The 8,498-nt window shown below is 37.8% G+C and overlaps 1 protein-coding gene across 2 annotated transcripts; it reads left to right on the top strand.

The window, feature by feature from the left end:
* The first annotated feature begins 3,350 nt into the window (after positions 1–3,350).
* Positions 3,351–7,715, top strand: LOC145238832 (uncharacterized). 2 transcript variants are annotated; one of them, XM_080102111.1, is made up of 5 exons: positions 3,351–3,691; positions 4,402–4,582; positions 4,966–5,877; positions 6,718–6,792; positions 7,158–7,715. In XM_080102111.1, the coding sequence occupies exons 1-5, from the start codon at positions 3,444–3,446 to the stop codon at positions 7,266–7,268; spliced, it is 1,527 nt and encodes a 508-aa protein (XP_079958237.1). In that variant the 5' UTR covers positions 3,351–3,443; the 3' UTR covers positions 7,269–7,715. The 2 variants fall into 2 exon arrangements, with proteins under 2 accessions (XP_079958237.1, XP_079958236.1); XM_080102110.1 differs by having other exon boundaries at positions 4,966–5,892.
* Positions 7,716–8,498: the final 783 nt, after the last annotated feature.

Here is an 8,498-nt window from a genome sequence, read left to right as displayed (position 1 = left end):
AGAAAAGATACATTAAGTAAAGTTCCAAATAAAAAAAAGTTTCAAAAATTCCTTCATAAAATGTCCAAAACTGGTGTAGTGCGTCTTATCTTGTAAAGAATAAAAATTGCCTATAAAATTCCGAAAAACAATCTTGTTTTTTTTTATTGAATAACAGATACTAAATATTACTGACAGCACGAAATTTACGTTTACTTTTCCAGCAACCTCAGTATTCTAAACCTAACTCAACTAACCAAGAAGTGATGCGGTTGCGAACAAACGTAATAAAAACTAGACATGACCCAGTGCCACTATACTTCTTCGCCGCACAGTCAGCTGTTTTGTTTAGATTTCAACATTGGAAAACACGATTTTGAGAGTTAATGATGCGTGACTTAGTTATCACAAAAATTTCTCGTTTTCTTAGCATACCGGTATGGTTTTTGGTGATGATATTTGAAAAGAATAACAAAATTAGCAAGAATTCTATTTTAATAAAAACAATGTGATTTAAATTTGCCAACACAAAAGCATTTCTCGAAAAAAACTTGTTTTACTGATTTTCAAGTAATTTTTGATAATCCCTGAGTTAACCAAACCTCATGACTTTTTAAAATTTCTGTTAGTAAATTGTTTCTGGCACATTTTTTTTTTAAAAAACGTTACATTTGAGACGCAACCAAGCTCAAAATGATTTAGCCGTATCATTAAAACTTTGCCTGTGACTTCTGTTTAACATAGCCTAGTACCTAACTGACACGGCAGTTTGATTTAGAATTGTCACAACAGCATTTGTGGTAATATATACTTCTGTGTGATTGTGGTTTTGGGTTTTTGACATCACAAGCATGAAACGGTTTAAAGGTCTTTTGGTGACATGAGTCATAACCACAACTTTTAGAGATTTTCTATGCGACGTTTGTTAGTAAATGTGTAAACACATTCTGGTGGGGGTCGCGTTATGTTAGGAAACCCCTAAGGGGGGCGCAAAGTAAAAAGGGTTGAGAAACACTGCATCAGAGAATCAAGACAATTGAGCACGAGCACCGAAGAAATAATTAAGCCCCCAGATACCGTAAATCTATATGCTGCCCTCAGAAGTTCATTGTGATTTTTTAAAAGTTGCAAAAGAAGTGTTCTAGCACAGCTTTGGGTTTGCATGATTGTTTGAGCAAGGTAATGATCGAGTAATAAACCCTTAAAACTAAATTCTACAATTTGAACAGTTGTTATCCAGACCAGTGGTTCTCAAATTTTTTTTGTTGCGACGCCTCTGGAAAAGTTTCCTGGACTTGCGACGCACCAGCAAATAAAAGTTAATGAGCAAACTTAATATTAAAGTTGTGTTTATTAATACAACAACAAAAAGTCACGAAACATTCTGCGACGTCCTTGGAAAATTGAAACGACGCACCTGGGCGTCGCGACGCACAGTTTGAGAACTACTGATCTAGACCATTGCTCTTCAACCGGTGTGCACGGTGCACCCTTGGTTGCACCAAAATATGCATGGGGTGCACCAGTACAAAAGGGTATACAAGGGTGCATCACAAACTTTTAATGAACCATTAATATTTTGACTTTCAGGATATTAGAAAAAATACGTATATCTATGTCAAAAGACATTTTGCATAGAGTGCGGATTGATGTTAATTTACGTCAATAGTTTTCGATCAAAAATGTGCCTGCCCCTTAATGTACTTCGAGACCAAACAGGGTGCACGAGTTCGTCCCAACAACTTTAAGGGTTCACCAAACCAAAAAAGGTTGAAGAGCACTGATCTAGACATTTAAAACCCCAAATATTTTATTTCTTGAAGCACGTTAATCCAATATGGGATTACATCTATGTATTCTGAACTTGATTTATTTTAAAACCTTGCGTCTTTCATTTATCGAACTACCTTTTTATTGCTGAAATAAAACCAACCACAGACGAACAAATGCAGTAGTAAAAAGGATCGTGGTTAGTGTGTGTTGTAAAATTGCATTGGTTTGTCGGAGCGAAAAAGTTAGGGTTTCCAGGCGACACGTTTAGTCTATATCTCTAAGTTATAAATCGTTTCGACTTTCATCTAACAGTAAATAACTGCTTCAATTACCGAAAGCAACAATCGGTAGGTCGGGTTCCTGCGCCGCAGGCAAGTGTGACGTATATGCGACAGAGTAAGTCATGCTGAACAACAACTGTGGAGAAGGAAGCCAGTCTATTGATTGACCCACAGCTCGCAGTGTGCTTGTTGCACAACGCATAAGACCTATTCAACTTTTTCAATGTAGCACAGTGGTAGCTTTTGTTATGCAATGAAAAACAAAGGTATGTGCTATACGTTATAGTACATTTCGATCTATTAGATTATTGGGAAACGCCCAGAGTCTATTTCTTCGACGACAATACATTATTGATAAGTCGTGACATAACATACTGCGAATGCGTTTTATGTTAGTGAAAATGTGTAGGTGTTAGGAAACTGGTGCTGCAGCGTACTTGGGTGTATGACAGGATACTGTTTCAGGATACGCGACAGTGTACATTTGCGTTTCATGTAAACAAGTGACAGGAACAGGGTATTGTATACAAAAGTTAAAGCGTCAGGGAACGTGGTGGTGTCTGCCGTTGTGTTTTGTGATTAGCTCAAAGGTCACACTGATCCACCCTTTTTGTTACGTGATGCTTAACCTTAGACCAGTGCTTGTCAACCTTTTTTGAAACTGTACACCCTTTTAACGTTTACTCAAAATTTGTACACCCTAGTGAAAAAATTATTCAACCCTGTAACACACTAAATCTGTGGTCCCAACAGAAATAATGATGATGAGCACAACACCAACAAGCCATAATCCATAATTTCAAAAATAACTACCATTAACAACGATTATCAAGTGAAATATTGAATTATGATGTCACAAATAGAGTTTTGTAACTTAAAATCAACGTACACTTGAGATGCATGTTGTGCCATATATTGTACACTCCAGTCAGTCTGTTCTAAAACTGAAACCTGCCTATTGTGATGCCTGGGTCATAGGTATATTATATTTTGTATCTGGTACACCCCAGTACACCCCATCAAAATGGTATACCCTTTAAAAATTATGGTACACCCTGGGGTGTACAATACACCCGGTTGAAAAGCACTGCCTTAGACAGTCACACAGCGAAGTATGTTGGTTTTTAGTCGTGCTTGTTTTGGCATGTAAAGTAGTCAGCAGTTAGGCGTTACCACTTCAAAGCGTTACCTTTACTGATGAGTGTACAGTTCACAGGTCTAATAGGATGTGACTCCCTTCACACGGCCAATACTGTTTGCTGTCTGGATACTAGACCCAGAAAAAAGCAGTCCAAGAAAGGACTTGTTTATTTCCAGTTTCATGAAAAAGCTTTCATTTAATAGGCAAACATTTCCCATGTACATGGAAACCTAGGGTTATGCTCAAATTGCTTTTGCTTAAACTTAAATATGGAACCAGAAAGTGAGATCGCCGGTTCGTCAGCTATAAAAGTTTCAGAAAAAACTTCAAATTCAAAACACGTTGAGTTCGTACAGTTTAAATGGAACCAGGAAGTGGCGCAATATGGTGACAAGCTTCTGCAGCGGTTGGACGAATTTCGAAAGAAGAATATGTTCTTTGATGTCACGCTTAAGGCTTACGACGTGGATTTAGCGGCCCACAAAGTAGTGCTAGCAGCTTGTGGCGGTATGTTCCGGTGAGTCACGAGAAGGTTGTCGGATTAAATGCAAAACGACTACTTCAAGCTATTTATGCAATATTAGAGTATCTGCTTCGATTCTTACAAATAAAACAAAAACATTTTGGGTTTCCTTCAACGAATCTAACCTAGATTTTTTGTTCCCATCCCTTGTATAGAAAACATGTTACACGCGTCAAATTTCTCTAAACAGGTAAAGTGAAGATGTTTAAAGTCATATACAACGAAATTTTATTGCTGCTATGCTGGACTATTCTAAAATATGCCTACGTCTAACAATGTACAATGTATTGGCGAGACTTTGTTAAACGAAATATATTCCCCTTAATCTATTGATGTATAAATATACAATGTGTTTTAAAATACGCAACTTCCTCCGTTATTTTGCAATGGACTACGTAAATTCATTTCATTACTTTAGGGAAATAACGGATTCAGTGACTGGAATAGATTGCTTTTGTATGAAGTCTAGTATTGGTTGCGCATTTTATTAGGAATAGATTTAATGATTTGCATAATGTTTGAACAAACATAGCGAGTTGAAGTTGCGTAGGATGCCCTCGTTTGCCCTCGCGACCTCGTTTGTGGTTGTTATTAACGCCAGCGACTTTCTCAGAATTTTGAAGTGAAAGTTTGACTTTAAAACGTTTCAAAGGTCAAAAACAACAACATTCCACTTTTCTAATTCTTTAAACCAACTTCCTCAGATCTCACTTCGTGGACCCGAAAACGAAAATGATTTTAGGAAACGTCACCGAAGTTGGATTTAAGTGCTCAGCAGCTGGACTGCGACCCATACTCAAGTTTGCCTATTCTGGTGTGCTGGAAATTACCCATGAGAATGTGCTACCAACTCTGCAGGCAGCAATTATCACGGAAATGAAGGAGGTAAGCGTCATGACTGAAGTAAACGCCCTATCAAACCTAGTGTGGTATTGAAGTGGGGTTTCGTGAACGAAATGTGGTTTTACTACTAATTAAGGTAGTAAAACAGAAATTTTGCAGTTTCCGTAAAGATAATTATCATTATTATCATAGCATAACGTGTACATATGTCTTAAAACACATCAAACAACAAGGGTGAACGTTTTTGTTTCAAACCAATTTTTCACAAGTTGTGATTGTTGCTTGCTGCTCAATGTTACGTCATATAGTGACGTTATAAATGAGAGGCGTTGTTTTTACTTATTTGATACTGCTGGTATTAGTAAGAATGTAATAATAATGTTGAGACTCTAAAGTCTAAGGCTAAGATTTTATTTTTTATTTAGGTTCAGGAAATTTGTGCTGACATAGCGATCTCGAAGTTGGGTTGGTTGCTAAGTTTCGACGGTAGCCTAGAATCACTAAACACAGGACATAAGTCGGGAAAACATCTACCAAATGACATTAACGATGTGTTTGACATCATTCAAACTTTCCTGGTATTTCATGTTTCACATTTTCCGCATGATGCCAAGAGTGAGGACACTGAGGAAAAGGACATGACTGTATATCCTGGCTACAGGGAAATAAAAGAAAGATTCCCTGAACTTGTTTTCGTTTACTTAAATGTAGTTCAAATTCTTGCGAACGCCAAACGTCTCCGAAGGTCCAAATCCACATCGGGACCGACGACGAAAACCGAAGCACCGAAAACGAATGGCATTGATCAGTCCTCTTCTTCTAATGACATCGACACGAACGACACTCATCGGGTGATCAAGGAAAATGGCACTGACACTGACATTCCTAACCCTGTTAACGAAAAATCCGATTCCATAAAACCTGCCCCTTATCCAAAAGAGCGATCGTCATCTCACCAATTAAAACAAACAAATCAAAAACCTGATGCTCATGAGTCAAACAATTTGCAACCTCCAAAATCCAAACCCCGTTCTGTCACCGCACCTGTAGAAGCTCCTCCATCCAGGCCAGACGTTAAGAAACCACGACCTCCAACACCGCCTAAAGAATCTCCCAAACCCAGAGCCATGAGTCAGTCGACCACCACGCATTCTCCTGTACCCAGCCGGAGAAAACCAGCAGCTCCCAAACCCCCCGCCCCCCCTCCTACATCATCGGGTTTAAGCAGAACACCGTCAGCCCCACCACGTATAGGTAAAACACCACCACCCAAACCAGCTGGAAGAGTCCCTCCTCCGCGCCCTAGACCCCCATCGATAAAGAAGAAGCTTGACGAGGTCAGTAATGCTAAGGTATAAAAAAAGTAAAAATGTAAACCTAACCCTAACCCAACCCACAAAGCCATACCCGACTTACAACTCTAATACAGAAAGCCGAAGGCTCCCTTAACGCAAAGTCTTTCAGGAACAAATCAGCCAAAACTAAAATTAGGTCGTTTACTATACCAATCATAATGCCAAGGTTTGCAAATTTTATTATCACGATCATATTATATTTTGTTTTTTAACTTGAGTTTCTCCAACTTGGTCAAAGCTTTGGTTATCCGAAACTTTCAAGAAAAAAAAACAGAAAAACGTTTGTACTAATGGTACAAACCCACGTTTAAATTCAGTGATGCGTGATGTGTCATCTTACTTAACGGAATCAATACGTTGTATCGATCCACGTGTTCAAAGCCTTTCGAAGTAATTTTGCTGCGGTAAATTAAGCAGGTGAAAACCAAATAATACAGATGACTTTCGAAGCGCATTGGGATTAGGTGTTGTGGTGTGTTCGTTATTACAGTCATAATTTGGGAGTTCCAGACTTTGCCAGAAAATATATTAGTTTACGTCTAAACATCCAGAAACTTTAAAAAAAACTAGCACCTTAAACACTCACTTTGATTTACAATGAAACCTAAAAAAAGTAAATTTGACGAAAATATGCACTTGTATTACAAAATTACTATTTTTTTTCTATTTTTTTCTTGCTTTCTTCTTTCACTTGGATGTTTTTGATGCGAGATTTACCGTTTTTGGAAGTTTTTTGGAAGCTCTATCATGGGCTCAAAAGTGTCATTACTATTAAAATGACGTTTTTATACAAATATTTTTATGATTTGTATCATGTTTTAGAGCAAACCGGCATCCACATCTGAGTATGATGACGCACTTAATCCGTTTGCCATTGAAGAGGAGGAAGAAGAAAAGGTAAGCTTCGAAATTTTTGGAATGCGAGTTTTATGAAAAATTAGGCCGACATTTTCTCTGACTTAAAACGCTTACTCACTCAATCGCCGCACACATGAGATTTATACAACTTTTTCCGAGGTTTTTGGCCCTGTGAAGATTGAATACGTATGCGATATCATAATCTCGTAACAAAATGCTGTAAGAAAGTTTGCGTCGAACAAATATTCCAAAAATGCTTGTGACGCGTTTGGTAGCCTAAGTTTGTTTAAAATGCACGTCCTTAACGGGCACCCAACATTATTGTCAGAAGTTCAAACTTGCTCACCAAATACTAATAACACAAGCTCAATACAACTTGTTTTGTCGGCATTTGTTACATACAGGATGAAACTGGCTCGAGCGCAAAGGCAGATGCAAAACTGACTAACGAAGAGGGAAAATCTCCTGTCGGAAAAAACTCAGATGATGACGACGGCCCTAATCCTTTCGATTAATTGCTGAAGAATTTAGTTTATATTTATATCTTTTGCATGATAACAGTTTTACAGCACCATTAGCTTAACACTTGTAATTTATTTTTCCGCTTGACTTTTTTATGCAAGATTCTCAACATTTAAACTACACATCGTGTTGTAAAAACTTGTACAAGTGCAAACAGCTACGCCTATCAATGAAGATTTCGTGGTACAATCTTAAATTATTTTAGTAAAATGCTTTTTTAATATACAACAAACAATTCACTTTGTATAGTTGATAATCCGCAGGACAGAGTTCATGCTTTGTGTTATTTATTTGTCCCAAAGTTGTAGTTAGCCATTGTTGTGTCATAATGCTCGACTAATCATGAAAATCGATATACATTGCTGGTCGACGTGTATTGAGCTTTTAACACTTGCCGCTTGTACCAAACTTATAAAATCAAATAAAGTCATGTAAACTAATCTTCATTCTTGTACAGTGAGCAAGGAACGTTCAGTTTGTTAAGGTACAGCTAAACGAATGAAATCACTACAATATCGGATTTATTACCCTCCAAAAAATGTAAAAATACCTAAACGATGTAGTTTTATGCAACCATATGATACATCGACAAAATGTGTTTGTCAAATCTAATGAGAAATTTGAAAGGCAGTCTATTTTAGTCATTCACTTCGTGTTGCAAACCACAACGCCATATGTGTTGCCTTTTTAATGACTTTTGTTAGTCGTTATGAGAAAAATATACAGTGTCCACCTAGAACTAGGCTTAATAAGTACCAAAGCTTCAGTTTGCCAAAATTGTTCCGTCGATTCAGAAATTTGTGCGCACTTAACTGCAAAGCGCGAAACGTGGTTTTCACCTTTTTACATACCAGAGAATCTTTCAAATGGTGCAAAACCGGTGCTGTAGCGGTCACGTGCTTTTAAACCATCATTTTGGCACTTTGGTTTGGCTAAGCATTAAGTAATGGAAAATTTTAACTTTGCAACCATGACTTTTCGTTCCATGGAATTTATGTGCTGCTGTTGCGACATATGGCAGCGAGCGGTGTAACTTTACTGTTCCATGTGTTCTCATGATTCAGTAACTGTTGAAGCACATATTCAGTGTCGTTGTTACATGTTCCCGTCTTCCTCATATGTTCCAACAGGCTGACCATAAGACAGGCTGTTGCGTAAACCGGGTGTTTCGAAATAGTTGTGCAATCCATTGCAGTGCTGCATAACTTTGCAAGCGTTTAACT

Source organism: Phallusia mammillata, chromosome 7 (genome assembly GCF_965637545.1).
Source record: "Phallusia mammillata chromosome 7, kaPhaMamm4.hap1.1, whole genome shotgun sequence".
Taxonomy (NCBI): domain Eukaryota; kingdom Metazoa; phylum Chordata; class Ascidiacea; order Phlebobranchia; family Ascidiidae; genus Phallusia; species Phallusia mammillata.
The sequence above is the reverse complement of the archived record's forward strand: the minus strand, read 5'-3'. Positions and strand labels throughout refer to the sequence as shown.